Source organism: Triticum urartu, chromosome 7A (assembly GCF_056163025.1).
Source record: "Triticum urartu cultivar PI428250 chromosome 7A, HENAU_Tu73, whole genome shotgun sequence".
Taxonomy (NCBI): Eukaryota; Viridiplantae; Streptophyta; class Magnoliopsida; order Poales; family Poaceae; genus Triticum; species Triticum urartu.
The window spans coordinates 611,933,455-611,951,931 of NC_141879.1; the positions used below are offsets into that span (position 1 = coordinate 611,933,455).

At 45.0% G+C, this 18,477-nt stretch overlaps 1 protein-coding gene across 5 annotated transcripts; it reads right to left on the minus strand.

The window, feature by feature from the left end:
* Window positions 1-673: 673 nt before the first annotated feature.
* LOC125524244 (uncharacterized) lies at window positions 674-9,927 on the minus strand. Of its 5 annotated transcripts, none has more exons than XM_087534812.1 (9): window positions 9,499-9,927; window positions 9,317-9,403; window positions 9,128-9,214; window positions 8,941-9,027; window positions 8,752-8,838; window positions 8,563-8,649; window positions 8,374-8,460; window positions 1,834-3,523; window positions 674-1,273 (listed from the first exon to the last, which is right to left on the minus strand). In XM_087534812.1, the coding sequence occupies exons 7-9, from the start codon at window positions 8,425-8,427 to the stop codon at window positions 948-950; spliced, it is 2,070 nt and encodes a 689-aa protein (XP_087390938.1). In that variant the 5' UTR covers window positions 8,428-8,460; window positions 8,563-8,649; window positions 8,752-8,838; window positions 8,941-9,027; window positions 9,128-9,214; window positions 9,317-9,403; window positions 9,499-9,927; the 3' UTR covers window positions 674-947. The 5 variants fall into 5 exon arrangements, with proteins under 5 accessions (XP_087390938.1, XP_087390937.1, XP_087390939.1 ...); XM_087534811.1 differs by having other exon boundaries at window positions 9,128-9,247; XM_087534813.1 differs by lacking the exon at window positions 9,128-9,214 and having other exon boundaries at window positions 8,941-8,995.
* Window positions 9,928-18,477: the final 8,550 nt, after the last annotated feature.

An 18,477-nucleotide genomic window follows, 5' to 3' on the forward strand; every position in this document is an offset into this window, starting at 1 on the left:
GACTGAATTCCCCGTCCGCGCGCATTCACATCGCCGAGCACGCAAACGCCACGGAGCGGGTCCGACCTGGTCCAGGGCGCGTTCGGCTCCCTCGTCTCGGCCACGGCTTCACCTGCGCGCTCAAGACCGGCTCCTCCTCCATGGCCGTTGCTGAGGCCGTGTGGTAGCGCCGTGCAGGCGGCCTTCGCCAATGCCTATGTCTCGTCACTCGCCGCGGGGGGCTCCCGAGCGTGCGGCATGGTGTCTGCTTGTGCTCTGCTCCAGCTCGGGCGCGGGCGTGCTCCCATAGAGCGACCTCGACCCCCACAGGCTCGCCGTCGGCGACTCACACGCGTGCGGGCTCCGCGGCGCGACCACACCGCAGTGTGCTAGAGCCGAGGACACCCTTTTATTTCTCCCACTCCAGCAGCCAGCTGACAGGTGGGCCTTTGTGTGCAGGGATTTTTTGCAAAATGCGATGCCACGTCATCCACATTACGCTGAAGAAAAAGGCTAATCCACTATGCACTGCCTGAAAATAAAACTAATTTACAGTAGAATATATTACTCACCTTGGCGACATATTTTTATAGAAGAAACAACTTAAGTCCGAGACTTGAACCTAGGTGGGCTCACTGCAGACTCGCACAGCTTACCAACAGAGCGACACTATGTTTTCCAAACATAGTTATAATAACTTGGAAATTCATCAGGGTTTCTCCGCACATACAAATAATGATTTGGAAATTCAGTAGGGTTTCAACAACATAACTAACTTGGCAATCCAGCAGGAGTTCAAGAAATAAAAACCCGGGAGATTCAGCAGACCACGACAGTACCAAAGGGAATGCCACTAGTGAACATCCGACAGATTATTACTGCTGCACAGGATTACAGCAGCATACACACACATACAAATACTAACGGAGGAGAGGCGAAAGCATCGCTCCAGGCACAACTGAAGGCCGTCACTCAGTCAGTGGCGACCCAGCGGCCGGTTTCTGTGGCCTGATCCAGTCGTGCAGCACCAAGGTGACCCTGTCGTGCTGCTTCACGGAGGAGCCATGCAGGAGCGGGGCGGCGCGGGCGAGGACGCGGTTGTAGTGGACGTACTCCTTCTGCCGGAACCTCTCCTGCTCGGGCAGCATCATCTCGTCCCACTCGGCGTGCAGCTTCTCCGACAGGCTCCAGTCGATGTTGTACCTGGTGGCGCCGAAGCACGTCTGGCTCAGGACACGCCTCGCCAGGGTCTGCAGGTCGGGCACGCGAGCCCCGTGCGTCAACCACCATTCAACTGCGATTTCAGGTCATAAACGTGGTAAGAAGATAGCAATTCATGTAGTATGATAGAACGGGTGAATGAAATGGCGATGATCTCAGTAGGTGTTTGGGTTTGAAAGTTGAAGTGCAAAACAGAAGAAGAGAAAGGCTCCTATACACCACATACTCCAGTTTGCAACATACTAACTAAATAACTATGTTGACAAGCTAGGCTAATTCAGTGAAGTTGATCATTCTACACATTCATCTGTAAACCTTTTATATTTTCTGCTATTTATTTAAACAGCCAGGATGACAAGTTAGGCTAATGCAGAGAAGTTGATCATTATAACATTCTGACTTTGAATACAAGTGCATTATGACATGATATGCTTGACATGCTAACTAAATATGCTGGCGCACTGTATGTTACGGTGCACAAATGCACATATGAGATTTTGTGGAGGACCTCAGAGATTATTCCAGCTCGATCTAAATATTGCAAAAAAGCAAGTACATATGACACATAAAGGCACTACCGTCAGTGGCTTGTTAAGGAGTGGGCATTTTGCAAGAGGTTAGGGTGTAGCTTACCTTGTGGTAATTCCATGATTTGCTGCATTGCTGGATCTGTGTCGAAATAGCCCAACTTCTTCTCATACACTTTCAATTGTGCAGACGCTTTTCTGGCATTGTAATGAGCCTTGCCCAGTTGGATTATACAGGCCGCGATGCCACTGCTGATCTCAGTATCAGGCTGGAATCCAGCTGTGTAAAAGATCCTTGGGTTTAGCATCTGACCAGCAGCATGGAGAGGAGTATGCAAGTAATCATCCCATATCCTATCAATCATACACCAATAAAAGTCACTTTCATCTCCGATATTGAGAGATATCTCTTCTTTTGCTCTATCCATGGCTTCATACAAGATACCCATCGGACAGATATCATATTCCAGTTTATACAACACACTGACAAGTGGGTCTGTAACCTTGACGACTTCTGCAGCAGCATTCCAAAATTCATCATCTGTCTTTACTATGCTCTGGATACGCTTGAACAAGTCAAGACAAGCCCAACCAGAGGAAACCCATACAGGCGAGTTTAACATCTGCACCAGATCTACTCTTGCAGAAACTAACCTCTCTAATGTGATGAACATTGCCACAAATTTTAAATAAGAACTGCTCAAAATCTCCTCCTGAACATACCTTCCTTTCAGTTTCATTGGCAGTGCATGGTCATATAAAAACCATGTAATTTCCCTTGCCTTCATTAGGACTTCACTCACATGCTCGAGCGCTGCTATTTTCTCAAGCAGAAGGTTGATGCAATGGTCAGCACATAGTGTGAAGAAAAAACTATCATATTTATCTAGCACATACTGCCGTGCCATCTGCATATGGGGTGACACGTCATTCATGACAATCTGAACAATGTTATGAGCACCAACATCTTCAACCACGCGAGAAAGCATTGATTCTAGCTCATCAAAGTCCTCAGTGATTTCAGAGACGTCAATGGATCTGAGGAACAGCGTACCTTTGCTGCAGTGCACCAGGACACTTACGAAGCTTTTGGTACACTTGCTCTTCCAACTATGCACAATTACAGTGCAGCCACTTGTTTGCCACTCTTGCTTGAGTTCCTTTGTGCGGTTCTCAGTTTCTCTTAGTTGCTCCTGCAGAACAGCTTCGTACGTAGGCATTACAGCCCCGGGCCCATGGGAAAACACAACCATCTCCTTCAAAGATGATAAATGGAGAACACCAGGCTCAGGTGCAGCTTCGGAGAAGAACTTGCCTATTGACTTTGCTGACTGAGAATCGAAATAATCACTTGTCTCAACCTTGGGTTTCGGTTGACAAGAACTATACGTGATATCCTTGGCCTGCGTCAGATCCGGTTGATAATGAACAAAGCAGCAGTTGTTATTGGACACAATTGGTTGTAGCTGTGGTTGCTGGACTTGAGGAGATGGAAGGGCTGGGTTTGTGTGAGGAACCTCATCATGTTTTTGCTTCAGTCTCTTCGTTTTTCCGAGCATCTGATCTTTCTTGCAATCCACAAGTGAACTCCTTAAGCTTGTCCTGACACTGTCCGGTACTAGGTTGCATGGACGAACATTGCCCTTGATGCCTGCTACATGTTGCTCTAGACGGTTGTAACTACAAACCACCTCACCGCAGTAATTGCAGCTGACTCTGCTGCCTTCTTCATCAATGGTTTTGCCATGCCTTTCTTTTCCATGATTACTTGTCTGAGGACCTTGTGCGGAAAAAACCTGAAGAAAAGCAATGAGAGATACTTCAGTAGTGCAAAAATTAAAATGTCAAATTCCCAAAACATGAGTGCAACATTTCACCAATGATGAGATTTCATCTGCTTCCTGTTAATGACAGCACATAATGTACTACTATTGATGAATTTACCACATGTGAACAGAGAAGACTGTGATCCGACTAAACACTGTATCTTAGAATTTTAAACATAGGGTCACTGGGTGAAACAGTTTGTTCTGTATTTTTTCTGATAAAGAACAGTTTGTCTGTATAACTCTTCAAGAAGAGCACAGAGAGGCATGGTCAACGGCTCATAGTATATTTACCAACAGACTGAAGGCAAGAGCTTCACAAATTACAAGTTCAGGGCAACAAATCTCTGGGCACCGATGCAATGAATTAACAGCAGCTTCAACAGGGCAGTCAACAATTGGCCATTTTCACCATGGTACACTCCAGAAACATGTAACTGTAACTAGATTAGACAGTTGTTCCTCACAAACAGACTAAAATTCGATGCTTACAATCCTGAAGTATTCAAATGAACCATACGAAATAGTTCGGTGCAAGTAAAAGGTTAACTATTTCGGTACTATCCCACAGGACAATTGGAGTAATATTTACCCTTTCAAAGATCAGTGATATGGTATAAACATAAGACTGCATGATGATCTTACAAAGCTAGTAACAATACCCCCTCTGGGACCAATGGCGGGCAGCGACTCTTTTTTCCCGATACTAAAATCCGACAAAATCATAGCGCCTCCCCTCAAAGTTTTAGCAATTCCTTCGAATCGGCTTAAACGCCTTTCGAAATCCAACATGACGCTACCCAACTCCCAAAATCAGACAAAACCTAAAGCGGAGAGAGGGGGATTCTTCCCGGCAGGAAGCCCTGGACAGCATCGCGGGTCACAGCCCACTGCCTATTTCCCTCTCGCCGGCTTCATTCCAGAACAGAAGATCGTGAGGGATTTCAATTACTTACCATTTTTGTCCCCTCCGGCGCGAGAACAAGGAGGGGTTCGCAGCAGGCCGCCGCCGCGCTGCGCAGCACCTCGACCTGCCTCCGAGGCGCTGGGGGCGCCGTCGACGGAGTAGCCGGGGTTTGACGGCGATGAGCCCGATCTCGCGCCCCGCCTCCTCTCCTTTGCTGCGCTGCGCGTCGTGGTCTCTGCTGCGCTCTGGCTTTTGCTTTTATAATCAGCGGGGCGCTCACGGGTGGCAGAGAGGAGGGAGGAGGCGGCGAGGGCGAGGAGGGAACTCGGGTTTTTGGGAAGAGATGAAAAGGACTTTGACTGTTTGCCGTTTCTGAAACTGACGAGACGACGGGTTTCAATCGCTGGACATTCACTGGTGGGTGAGTGGGTGGGTTGGCAACAAATTTTGTTTTTCTACATACCTATATACAAAACAAAATGAATGAATCTATACTCTAAAATATGTCTATATATATCCGTATACACATGCGCATCTTACTCGTATGAGCACCTAATTATTAGGTAAGTCACCTCCCACCGAACGCAAATCACCGGAAGGTTTGGAATAATTCCATGAAAATGCAAGCACCATTATCAAGTCTAAGACTTAAACTCTGTTGGACGGAGGATATTATTGTTCTCCTAATCATCCAACCACACGTTGGTTCGTGGAACAAATTTTGTTGGACAACGACATATCATTATTCGCGAACCAACCTGTGGTTGGATGGCTAGGTGGACAGTGGTATCCCCAGCCCACCATGGTTCAAATCCTAATGCTCGCTTCAGGATTTTCGACGATACGCGTTCAATGGAAGGAGACATTCCCGTCGACTACGAGGTGTCTATGATGACGTCGTAAAATCTCAAGATGATATGCCGGCTCAGTCTCTCAAAGGTGCTCATATGGATAGGGTGTGCATGTGTGCATTCATAGAGGTGAGTGTATGCGCGTATATATGAGGGCTTGTGTTGATGTTAAAAAACATTTTATTCTTTGCGAACCAACATGTGATTGGATGATTAGAGGTACAGTGGTATCTCCAGCGCATCAGGGTTCATGTCTTGGTGCTTGCATTATTTTTTAATTTATTTTAGTATTTCCGGCGATGCGCTTTCAGTGGGAGGAGACTACGATGACTTCGTAAATCTCAAGATGATATGCCGCCTCAGTCTCTCGGAGGTGCTCATAGGGGTAGGATGTGCGTGTGTGCATTCATAAGGGTGAGTGTATACGCATGTATATGAGCGCTTGTGTCTGTACTGATATTCAAAAAAATATTTCATTCTTCTTTACCATAATAATAATAATAATACGCTTTTAATACTTACATCAGCGAATATTCATGAAATCACGATTGCATTGAAATTAGGCAGGATATTAATTGCGCACATATATTAGGTAGGATATTATATACGCATTAATTGTATGACTAGCACTCATGTTGATACTTAGTATAATATTAATTAGGCGTTGAACACGTCAAACGCTCATTATTGGGGCAATCTAGGTCGTTGATTGAACTGGTTTGATGGTCAAGATTGATTTGATACGTCCTTTTGGGTCTTTTATATTAGTATATCTCAAGTACTTCAAAAGAACGTAAGATTTCCATTTCACCTATTTTTCATTCAACTTTTTTATATACATCTCACTCTTTTCTTCTCCTCTTTGATTTTTTTCCTCCGATTTGTGATTTTTCTCCTATCAATTCTCTCTAAAAATAGAATCAATTGTCTCATGTTTTGTTAACTTACCATAAGAAAAACATATTCTGTTTGGTAAGCCATTAAATTCTTAGCAAATAAGTACTTAACAATAAAATCTTTATCTTCTCTACTTACTTAAACAGAACGTAAGGTTCTCATTTGACCTCTTTTGGTCCAACTTTCCTTATATACGTCCCACTCTTTCCTTCTCTTTGATTTTTTCCTCCCATCTCTGTTTTTTCTCCCATCCATCATTCATAAAATAGAATCAATTGTCTCATGTTTTATTAACTTACCATAATAAAAACATATTTTGTTTGGTAAGTATTAAATTCTTAGCAAATAAGTGTTTAACAATAAAATAGCAGGTAAATCATGACGATTGAATAAAAACAATTGCTAGTAACTAGGCCAAAGATGATTGATTTCATGCCATTGGTGGATTGCATCGAAAGAAGAATGACAACAGGTTCCTCCTTCCTCAATCAGTGTGAAAGATTGCAGTTTCTAAACTCTGCTTTGTCCTCTATGCCCATATTCTATCTTCGCAGTTTGCTAGCCCCCCTAGAATTTTAACAACTCGAGAGAATCCAGAGACAATGTCTATGGAGAAAGCATAGAGATGAACCCTCTCCATCTTTAGCAGCATGGGACCTGATTTGTAGGCCTAAAAGCAAGGGGGGGGGGTTAGGGATTTTGAACTTGGGGGTCCAGAATATTGCTCTGTTGCTCAAGCATATGCATAAGTTTTTGAACAAGATGGATCTGCCATGGGTATCTCTTGTTTGGAATACATATTATCATGGGAGGGTACCACAGGGTACTGCCAGCTGTGGATCTTTTTGGTGGAAAGATATATTTTGTTCTGACAGATGGAAGCTTGGTGATTATGTGACAACCTTGCAATCAAGGTTTCCAAGGCTATTTTCTTATGTGAAAGATCCATGGATAACTATAGCTGAAGCCTTTCAAGCACATGATATCTCAGATATGTTTCATTTACCTTTGTCTGAACAGGCATATCATGAATATATGGCAATTCAGGCAATGATGACCACTCACAGCAGAGATTTGGATGCAAATGATATCTGGTACTGGCAGGGGACATGCAATGCTTTTAAACCTAAGATATTCTATTCCTTCATGCATTATACCTTGTCATTTAATCCTCTGCTGCTATGGATCTAGAAATCATCATGCACAATGAAAATAAAAGTGTTTTCTTGGATGTTGATCATGGACGGGCTTAACACTAAAGATATGGTTGATAGGAGGCATTGGCATATGGATGATGGGGTTAATTGTGTTCTTTGTCCTTTGTTGACAAGGGAAACCAGATACCATCTTTTCTTCCACTGTAATTTCAGTGTGGGAGTCTGGAATTATCTTCAAATCTATTGGCCACAGGGAGATGATATGAGCAACATTGTGCTGCAAGCTAAACGAGATTTTGCAAAACCTTTCTTCACTAAGGTGGTTTTTGTTGCCTGCTGGAACATCTGGATAGGCAAAAATGCTAAGGTGTTCAGTCATGAAAGGCCTAGCTTTAATAAATGAAGAAGTGCTTTCATCCATGATATTACTCTCATGCGGCATAGAATCAAACATGTCTTTAGAGATGAGTTATTGAGATGGATTTCTTTTTTTGCTTCCTTGAGGTATTGTCTTGTAGTTCACTAGTTTTTTTAGTTCTCTAGTTTTTTACTTTACCACTTGATTACCTCTAGTAATCCATGTAATTTGTAACTCTTTTTGGCAATAAAGTTAAAGTGTTGGGGGGGGGTTCCCTAAAGTTTACAGTCAAAAAATAATAATAGGCTGAATTAGAAGCTAGTAATAATAGGCTGAATTTTTCAGTGAATCCCAAGTGAGGTGGTTGTTGTGTTGGATAGATGTGCCCTTGATTGGTTACTTCATTCAACTTCATCAGCATAGACACATAATTCAAAATATCACCTTGGTATAATTCTAGTCACACATAATTCAAAAGATCATCTTGGTATAATTCTAGTCGAATATCTTAACGCACTTATTGCACTTGAACAATAAGATTTTCACATAAGCCTGGAAAATAGGCATTTAGTTCTAATACGATCCTTATAAAAAATATGGTATCAACAGAAACCTTTTATGCTCCTACTAAATAAATTTCTTTCCCTTACCTTTGACTTTAGATATCGTATTCTCCATTCCAAAAGTGGCATCTTAAAGCACATACTACACTTGAACAATGTGATTTTCACGGAAGCCTGTAAAATAGGAATTTAGTTCTTATATGCTCCCTAGAAATAGCAAAAATGGTATCAATAAAAAACATTTATGCTCCTATTGAATAAATTACTTTTCCTTACCTTTGAATTTAGACCTCATCTTCTCCGTTCCAAAAGTGGTATCTTAACGCACTTACTGCACTTGAACAATGAGATTTTTGCAGAAGCCTGGAAAATAGGCATTTAGTTCTAATATTCTCCCTAGGAAAAACAAAAATAATATCAACAGAAACCTTTTATGCTCCTAATGAACAAACTATTTTTCGTTACCTTTGATTCTAGATTTCTTCTTGTCCACTCCAAAAGTGGCATCATAATGGACTTACTACACTTGAACAATGAGATTTTCACGGAAACCTGTAAAATAGGGATTTAGTTCTAATACGCTCCCTAGAGAAGACGAAAATGGTATCAACAGAAACCTTTTATACTCGTACTGAATAAATTACTTTTCCTAACCATTGATTTTGGATCTCGTCTTCTCCGTTCCAAAAGTGGAGTCTTAACGCACTTACTGCACTTGAACAATGAGATTTTCATAGAAGCCTGGAAAATAGGCATTTAGTTCTAATATGCTCCCTAGGAAAAACAAAAATGATATCAACAGAAATCTTTATGCTCCTAGTGAATAAATTACTTTTCCTACGTTTGATTTTAGACCTCGCGTTCTCCGTTCCAAAAGTGGCATCTTACCGCACTTGCTACACTTGAACAATGAGATTTTCACAGAAGCCTAGAAAATAGGCATTTAGTTCTAATATGCTCCCTAGAAAAAACAAAGATGGTATCAACACAAACCTTTTACGCTCCTAATGAGTAAATTACTTTTCCTTACCTTGGATTTTAGACCTCGTCTTCTCCGTTTCAAAAGTGGCATCTTAACACACTTACTGCACTTGAATAATGAGATTTTCGCAGAATCCTGGGTAACATGCATTTAGTTCTAATTTGCTCCCTATAAAAATGGTATGAGTAGAAACCTTTTTTGCTCCTAGTTAATAAATTAATTTTCCTTACCTTTGACTTTGGATCTCGTCGTATTAGTTCGAGATGTAAATGGAGCATGGCCTAATAGTTGGGAAGCGACTGTGGTTCATCGAGAATACGCGAATGGTGCAGCGTGTAGGTGCCTTGGAATACCACAGATCCGACCTAAGAGGAAAACATAGACGATGGCTCACAATTATGAGGGCAAAAATATCAAGAGAGTGGCGGGCAACAGTGGGTGGAGGAGAAGATAGTTAGATCTAGAGAATGTTCGTGGTTGTGGTGGAGGAGAAGATTGTTATGTCTAAAGAGTGGTGGTGGCGGCGAAGGGTGGAGTAGAAGATGGTTAGATCTAGAGAATATTGGTGGTTGAGGTTGGAGGAGAAGATATTTAGGTCTTGAGAGTGGTGGCGGCGGCGGGTGGGGGAGAAAATAGTTAGGTCTAATGTTGATGGTTGTGTCATGTGGGGCGAGGTGGCTTTATAGCTGCGCGGTTTGGGACTAGGAGCGCGGCTGTGATCCGTGTGATGCAGGGTGCGGGGCGTCGAGTGAGAGATGGGTGGCTGGGAATGGGAAAAAGGGTTGCGCCGATACATGACATGGCAGGGGAGGTCTGTTTAATTTTTTAGGGTGAGGTGGGGTGCGGCGATGCGAGGAGGATGTGCATCTCGGGTAGGTGGATGGCAGGTAGGATCAAATGGTTTTTGGATGGATTGTGTTTCCGCACGGCGTTGCTCAGTGCCACAAATTTTCTGATGGATTTCTGGTTGGTGGGCTTGTGAGGTGTGTGCCTGTGACGAGACTAGTGCGAAGGTGTAAACTTGGGTTATTGCTAGAACAATTTGGAAAGCATATTTCTATATCTTTCACGATCAATTGATATCACTGTGTTTCTTTCAAGTATTGTATAACACACCTAAAAAAAGCTACTCCATCTGTTTAATTGATATTGGGTGTTTCGCAACTAGCGGCTGATAGACCTCAAACGGATCTATAATTTTTGTTGTTCTATGATGTTATATTAGCACTTTTGTATATTCTTTGTACCATTTTATATTGTTAATCTGGACTAACCCATTAATTTAGTGCCTAGTGTTAGTTCCTTGTTTCTGCATGATTTTGGTTCTACAGGAAATCAATATCTATGGAGGTCAAAATAACTTGTTGATTTAATTCGATTTTTGGGTAACAGAGGACCCAAGAAGCTTTGGGTAGATCGCTAGGAGCCACAGGGGGGCACACAACCACCTGGCGCGCCCTAACCCTAGGGTGTGCCCTAGGTCGTGTGGGGCCCACCTTCATCGCCCTTTGTCCATTCCACCGCTATAAATTTCCACGAAACCCTCTGCCATATTTATAGAAGAATTTTTCCGCCACCGCAAGTTCCCGTTTCATGAAAATCCAATCTGGAGGCTTGTTCCGGAGATCTGCCGAAAGAGGAATCCATTGCCGGAGGCTCCTTCATCAACCTTGCGGCCTCCATGACTATGTGTGAGTAGTTCCATTAGGACCATAGGGTCCATATAGTAGCTAGATGAATCTATCTCTTTTGTATCTTCAATACCACCAAATGACCCATTGCGCCAATTGGCCTAGAGACCAACTCCAACGTACAAGTTAAGCGAACTATATGAAACCTAGAATGGAAGTCAAGTGAACTATTTGAAGAGACCAAGAAGACAAGCAACTAATACAACAAAAAATAGGTGAATTGTTTGATGGTGCAAAGTGAAGGAAATATGCCCTAGAGGCAATAATAAAGTTGTTATTTATATTTCCTTATATCATGATAAATGTTTATTATTCATGCTAGAATTGTATTAACCGGAAACTTAGTACATGTGTGAATACATAGACAAATAGAGTGTCCCTAGTATGCCTCTCCTTGACTAGCTCGTTGATCAAAGATGGTTAAGTTTCCTAGCCATGGACATGTGTTGTCATTTGATGAACGGGATCACATCATTAGAGAATGATGTGATGGACTAGACCCATCCGTTAGCTTAGCACTATGATCGTTTAGCTTATTTCTATTTCTTTCTTCATGAATTATACATGTTCCTATGACTATGAGATTATGCAACTCCCGAATACCGGAGGAACACTTAGTGTGCTATCAAACATCACAATGTAACTGGGTGATTATAAAGATGCTCTACAGGTGTCTCCGATGGTGTTTGTTGAGTTGGCATAGATCGAGATTAGGATTTCTCACTCGGATTGTCGGAGAGGTATCTCTCGGCCCTCTCGGTAATGCACATCACTATAAAGCCTTGCAAGCAATGTGACTAATGAGTTAGTTGTGGGATGATGCATTATGGAATGAGTAAGGAGACTTGCCGGTAATGAGATTGAACGACGTATTGAGATACCGATGATCGAATCTCAGGCAAGTAACACACTGATGACAAAGGGAACAATGTATATCGTTATGCGGTTTGACCGATAAAGATCTTCTAGAATATGTGGGAGCCAATATGAACATCCAGGTTTCGCTATTGGTTATTGACCAGAGATGTGTCTCGGTTATGTCTACATAGTTCTCGAACCCGTAGGGTCGGCATGCTTAACGTTCAGTGATGATCGATATTATGAGTTTATGTGTTTTGATGTACCAAAGATAGTTCAGAGTTCCGGATGTGATCACGGACATGACGAGGAGTCTCGAAATGGTCGAGACATAAAGATTGATATATTGGACAGCTATATTCGGACACCAGAAGTGTTCCGGGTGATTTCGGAGAAAACCAGAGTGCTGGAGGGTTACCGGAACCCCCTGGGGAACTAATGGGCCACATGGGCCTTAGTGGAGAGAGAGAGGGCCGGCCAAGACAGGGCCGCGTGCCCCTCCCCCTCTAATCCGAATTGGAGTAGGGAAGGGGGGCGGTGCCCCCCTTTCCTTCTCCCTTCTCCTCTCCTTCCTTCCCCCTTCCTCCTCCTAGTTGGACTAGGAAAGGGGAGTCCTACTCCTACTAGGAGGAGGACTCTCCCCTCCTTGGCGCGCCCCAAGGGCCGGCCGGTCTCCCCCTTGCTCCTTTATATACGGGGGCAGAGGGCACCCCTAGGACACACAAGTTGAATATTGATCCTTTAGCCGTGTGTGGTGCCCGCCTCCACCATAATCCACCTCGGTCATATCGTCATAGTGCTTAGGCGAAGCTCTGCGCTGGTAGCTTCATCATCACCGTCATCACGCCGTGGTGCCGATGAAGCTCTCCCTCGACACTCAGCTGGATTGAGAGTTCGTGGGACGTCACCGAGCCGAACGTGTGCAGATCATGGAGGTGCCGTACTTTCGGTACTAGAATCGGTCGGATCGTGAAGACATACGACTACATCAACCGCGTTGTCATAATGCTTCCGCTTAAGGTCTACGAGGGTATGTGGACAACACTCTTCCCCTCTCGTTGCTATGCATCACCATGATAGATCTTGCATGTGCGTAGGGAAATTTTTGAAATTACTGCGTTCCCCAATAGTGGTATCAGAGCCAGGTCTATGTGTAGATGTTATATGCATGAGTAGAACACAAAGGAGTTGTGGCGTGGGTATATACATATTGCTTGCCATCACTTGTTGATTCTTGATTCAGCGGTATTGTTGGATGAAGCGGCCCAGACCCACATTATGCTTACGCTTACGCGAGACTGGTTCTACCGACATGCTTCGCACACAGGTGGCTGGTGGGTGTTGGTTTCTCCAACTTTAGTTGAATCGGATTCAATGAACAGGGTTCCTTCTGAAGATCAAAAAGCAATCACTATACCGTGTTGTGCTTTTTGATGCGTAGGTAAGAACGGTTCTTGCTCAGCCCGTAGCAGCCACGTAAAACTTGCAACAACAAAGTAGAGGACGTCTAACTTGTTTTTACAGGGCATGTTGTGATGTGATATGGTCAAGAGATGATGCTAAATTTTATTGTATGAGATGATCATGTTTTGTAACACAGTTATCGGCAACTGGCAGGAGCCATATGGTTGTCGCTTTATTGTATGAAATGCAATCGCCATGTAATTGCTTTACTTTATCACTAAGCGATAGTGATAGTTGTAGAAGCAATAGTTGGCAAGACGACAACAATGCTTTGATGGAGATCAAGGTGTCAAGCCGGTGACAATGGTGATCATGACAGTTGTCGGTGTCAAAACCGTCGGATCTCGGGTAGGGGGTCCCGAACTGTGCGTCTAGGATCGATGGTAACAGGAGACATGGGACACAATGTTTACCCAGGTTCGGGCCCTCTCTATGGAGGTAATACCCTACGTCCTGCTGGATTGATATTGATGAATATGGGTGTTACAAGAGTTGATCTACCATGAGATCGTGATGGCTAAACCCTAGAAGCCTAGCCTATATGACTATGGTAATGAATGGTGTCCTTTCCGGACTATCCCCTCCAGTTTATATAGACACCGGGGGGATCTAGGGTTTACATAGAGTCGGTTACATAAGAAGGAATCTTCATAGTCGGTCGCCAAGCTTGCCTTCCACGCCAAGGAGAGTCCAATCCGGACTCAGGTATAGTCTTCGGCCTTCATGTCTTCACAGCCCATCAGTCCGGCCCACGGATAATAGGCCGGACGCCTGAGTGAAAGATCGTGGATGTCGCCTAGAGGGGGGGGTGAATATGCGTTTTAAAATAATTACGGTTTAGGCTTGAAAAAATGCGGAATAAACCTAGCGGTTAATTTGTCAAGCACAAAACCTACAACAACTAGGCTCACCTATGTGCACTAACAACTTATGCTAGGCAAGATAAGCAACTATGTGATAGCAAGATATATGACAAGAACCAATATGGCTATCACAAAGTAAAGTGCATAAGTAAAGGGGCTCGGGTAAGAGATAACCGAGGCACACGGAGACGACGATGTATCCCGAAGTTCACACCCTTGCGGATGCTAATCTCCGTTTGGAGCGGTGTGGAGGCACAATGCTCCCCAAGAAGCCACTAGGGCCATCGTAATCTCCTCACGCCCTCGCACAATGCAAGATGCCGTGATTCCACTAAGGGACCCTTGAGGGAGGTCACCGAACCCGTACAAATGGCAACCCTTGGGGGCGGTTACCGAGCCCGTACACTTTGGCAACCCTTGGGGGTGGTCACAGGTACCCGTCAAATTGCTCGGGGCGATCTCCACAACCTAATTGGAGATCCCGACGCTTGCCCAGAGCTTTACACCACAATGACTGAGCTCCAAACACCACCAACCATCTAGGGCGCCCAAGCACCCAAGAGGAACAAGCTCAAGGGTACCAAGCACCCAAGAGTAATAAGCTTCTCAACTTGTAACTTCCACGTATCACCGTGGAGAACTCAAACCGATGCACCAAATGCAATGGCAAGGGCACACGGAGTGCCCAAGTCCTTCTCTCCCAAATCCCACCGAAGCAACAAATGCTAGGGAGGAAAATGAGAGGAAGAACGAAGAAGAGAACAAGAAGAACTCCAAGATCTAGATCCAAGGGGTTCCCCTCACATAGAGGAGAAAGTGATTGGTGGAAATGTGGATCTAGATCTCCTCTCTCTTTTCCCTCAAAAACTAGCAAGAATCCATGGAGGGATTGAGAGTTAGCAAGCTCGAAGAAGGTCAACAATGGGGGAAGAACACGAGCTCAAGAGATAAGGTTCGTTGGGGAAGAAGACCCCCTTTTATAGGAGCTCCCGAATCCAACCGTTATGTGCTCAGCCCGAACACGAGCGGTACTACCGCTCCACTGGCGGTACTACCGCTGGAGGACCGGTACTACCGCTGACCGGTACTACCGCTTAGCATGGTCAAAACACCCCAACAAGAGAGAAAAACATGAGCTGAAAAACTGCCAGAGAGGTAGGGCAGTATGAGCGGCACTACCGCTGTAGCCAGCGGTACTATCGTTGGCCGTAGCGGTACTGCCGCTTGGCCCAGCAGTACTACCGCACAAGAGCGGTACTACCGCTCCTACTGCCGCTGAACCCGACATGAGAAGAGCAGGACCCAAAATCGAGGCGGTAGAAGAGTGGCACTGCAGCGGTACTACGGCTGAGAGCTCCAAGCGGTACTACCGCTTGGGCTCGCGGTACTACCGCTGGGACCAGACAAAAGCCACTCTCAAGAAACAAGAACTGCCATAACTTGTTCATACGAGCTCCGAATTGAGCAAACTCAAGCTTGTTGGATACAAGACGACGAGTAGCATCAAAACAATGATCGAGGCAGGGGAGGAATGCCTAACAAAAAGATGAGTGAAACATCCAACCGAGAAGAACCGGCAAAACCTCCAACATCGAAAACATCATAGAAGATGCATGCGAACTCCGTTTTTGATGAACTCAAGCTTGTCATCAAGATGACCATAAGCTCTAAGACTCACAAAGAGAACCAAACAAGAACCAAGAAAGATGATGCAAGGATGCAATGGTTTGAGCTCTCTACGAACGATACGATCAAGCTACTCATCGAGAGCCCCCCTTGATAGTATGGCAATCGTTCCTATAACCCGGTCTCCCAACTACCATCATGAGACCGGTAAAATAGAAAACCTATCAAGGGAAAACCTTTGCCTTACACATGGTCCACTTGAGCTAGATGATGACGATCTTGACTCCCTCAAGTTGGACCACCTTTCTTGATTGGGTTGACTCGATGAAGACTAGTTGATTGCTCCCCCATACTCCACTATGGGTGAGCCACTCTTCCGCACATCTTCACAAGTCCATTGTCACCACAAAGGACGGCAAGCTTCAAGCATTTGATCTCTTCATGATGCTCCACTTTAACTTGCACACCGCAACCTAACCCCACAAAGAACTCTCACGAAGACCATGGGTTAGTACACAAAGCATAATTGACAATGCTTACTATACCAAGGATCACTTGATCCCTCTCGGTACATCTTCTACGCTTTCTGGGTTGATCCCTCTCGGTACATCTTCTACGCTTTGTGGGTTGATAAACTTGATTCACTCTTTGACTTAGTCTTGATCAACCTCTCACAAGACCAATCTTTAGGTAATTCCTTGAATAGCACCTTGGTCGACACAAACTCTCCTTGAAACCAACACATGTACTCCAAGAAAAGCATATGGACAAAACCTTCAAATATAACTCAGGGCAACCATTAGTCCATAGAGATTGTCATCAATTACCAAAACCAAACATGGGAGCACCGCATGTTCTTTCACCGAGGACCCTTTAGTCCAGGACTCCCTCAGTAGCCCCTGAACCTGGCTTAAATGACGAGGAGTTCGGCGTGCAGATTGTCTTCGGCATTGCAAGGCGGGTTCCCTTTTATCCGAACTTCAAAATAGTCTTTTTTTGAAGGTCACCAGGGGAGGGCAAAGCCCTCCACCTGAATTTCCTTTTTCTATTAGATTCACACCTCCGGGGGGGGGGGAGACAGGAAGTTTTACATGGGAGGGAGAGAGAGGGGGGGGAGGATTACCCAATCAACAGAACTATAGTACGGGCTACCTCCCAGGATACGAGAACACCTGCAGCCATCTATCGACGCATGACCATTCAGCTACTTTCAGGCGTCCTCGCCACAGGGCCGAGTCTTCCCTACAGCATGCGAGGAGACGGGCGAGGGAGGGCACCGCCCCATGGAAGACCACGTCATTCCTGTGCTTCCATAGCTACCAGCAGCACAAAAGAGTGAAGGTAGCGCAAGCAGTATCTCCTACCACCCCCGGACGTCAAGATCCTGGATGCGATGATAGTATCCGGACCTGTCACACACACCATACAAAACCGTAGAGAGAATATATATTTTTGCACGAGTCTAATCCGCCGACAGATTTTACAATATGACATCACGCCTATCTGGTCATAATTTTGGACCATTTTTCGTCTGCCGCTCCATGTTTCGAGACGCGGTTGCCATAGGCACTTCTTGTCAAATCATAGATCATGCCCCCTTATTACGGGGTTCTCATCAATACGGGCATGGGTGACCCAACCGTGCCGTTTTGCACGGCCCTTGGGAATAGGAGAGTTCAAGGCGAGTGGGGAGATGCTATACATTCGCGGCCTTTATAAGGGGATAAGGATTCCCTACCTTCACCCACACCTCAGCCCCTCCTCAGCCTTTCCGTCCGTGAGCTCCAGCGCCCAAGTTTCTAGCTTTTCCCTCAACCGAGAAAACACTCCAAAAATGTCCGGATCCAGAGCTGGGGGTAAATGGATGGCCTCCTCCGTCAAGAAGAAGGATATCAAGGCGCTCTGGGAGGCCGGATATTTGGCCAAGGAGATCGCTCACCAACTCCCGGATAAGGGACAAATCGTCCCTACTCCAGAGCCCCACGAGAGGGTTGTTTTCCTCACTCATTTCATCCGTGGGCTGGGTTTCCCTCTCTATCCCTTCGTTCGGGGACTGATGTTTTACTACGAGCTAGACTTTCATGACGTAGCCCCCAACTTCATCCTCAACATCACAGCATTCATTGTCGTGTGCGAGGCCTTTCTCCGCATCCCGCCTCATTTCGTCCTATGGTTGAAGACCTTCAACGTGAAGCCAAAGGTGGTGAGCGGCCAACAAGAAGAATGCGGAGGTGCCATGGTGGGCAAGATGCCTAACGTTACCTGGCCCGAAGGCTCGTTCGCAGAGACGGTGAAAGGGTGGCTGTCGGTGTCAAAACCGGCAGATCTCGGGTAGGGGGTCCCGAACTATGCGTCTAAGGCGGATGGTAACAGGAGGCGGGGGACACGATGTTTACCCAGGTTCGGGCCCTCTCGATGGAGGTAATACCCTACGTCCTGCTTGATTGATCTTGATGATATGAGTATTACAAGAGTTGATCTACCACGAGATCGTAGAGGTTAAACCCTAGAAGCTAGCCTATGGTATGATTGTTGTTGTCCTACGGACTAAACCCTCCGGTTTATATAGACACGGAGGGGGCTAGGGTTACACAGAGTCGGTTACAAGGGGGAGATCTACATATCTGTATTGCCAAGCTTGCCTTCCACGCCAAGGAGAGTCCCATCCGGACATGGGACGAAGTCTTCAATCTTGTATCTCCATAGT

What these genes read in the sequence shown, in the direction of transcription:
- LOC125524244 (XM_087534813.1), bottom strand. Translation starts at nt 8,427, where the DNA reads ATGTGCTTTAAGATGCCACTTTTGGAATGGAGAATACGATATCTAAAG. An exon ending in TACGATATCTAAAGTCAAAG is followed by an intron (nt 3,524 to 8,373) that starts GTAAGGGAAAGA and finishes GCTTTTCTTCAG; the next exon opens with GTTTTTTCCGCACAAGGTCC. An exon ending in AATCATGGAATTACCACAAG is followed by an intron (nt 1,274 to 1,833) that starts GTAAGCTACACC and finishes CTGAAATCGCAG; the next exon opens with TTGAATGGTGGTTGACGCAC.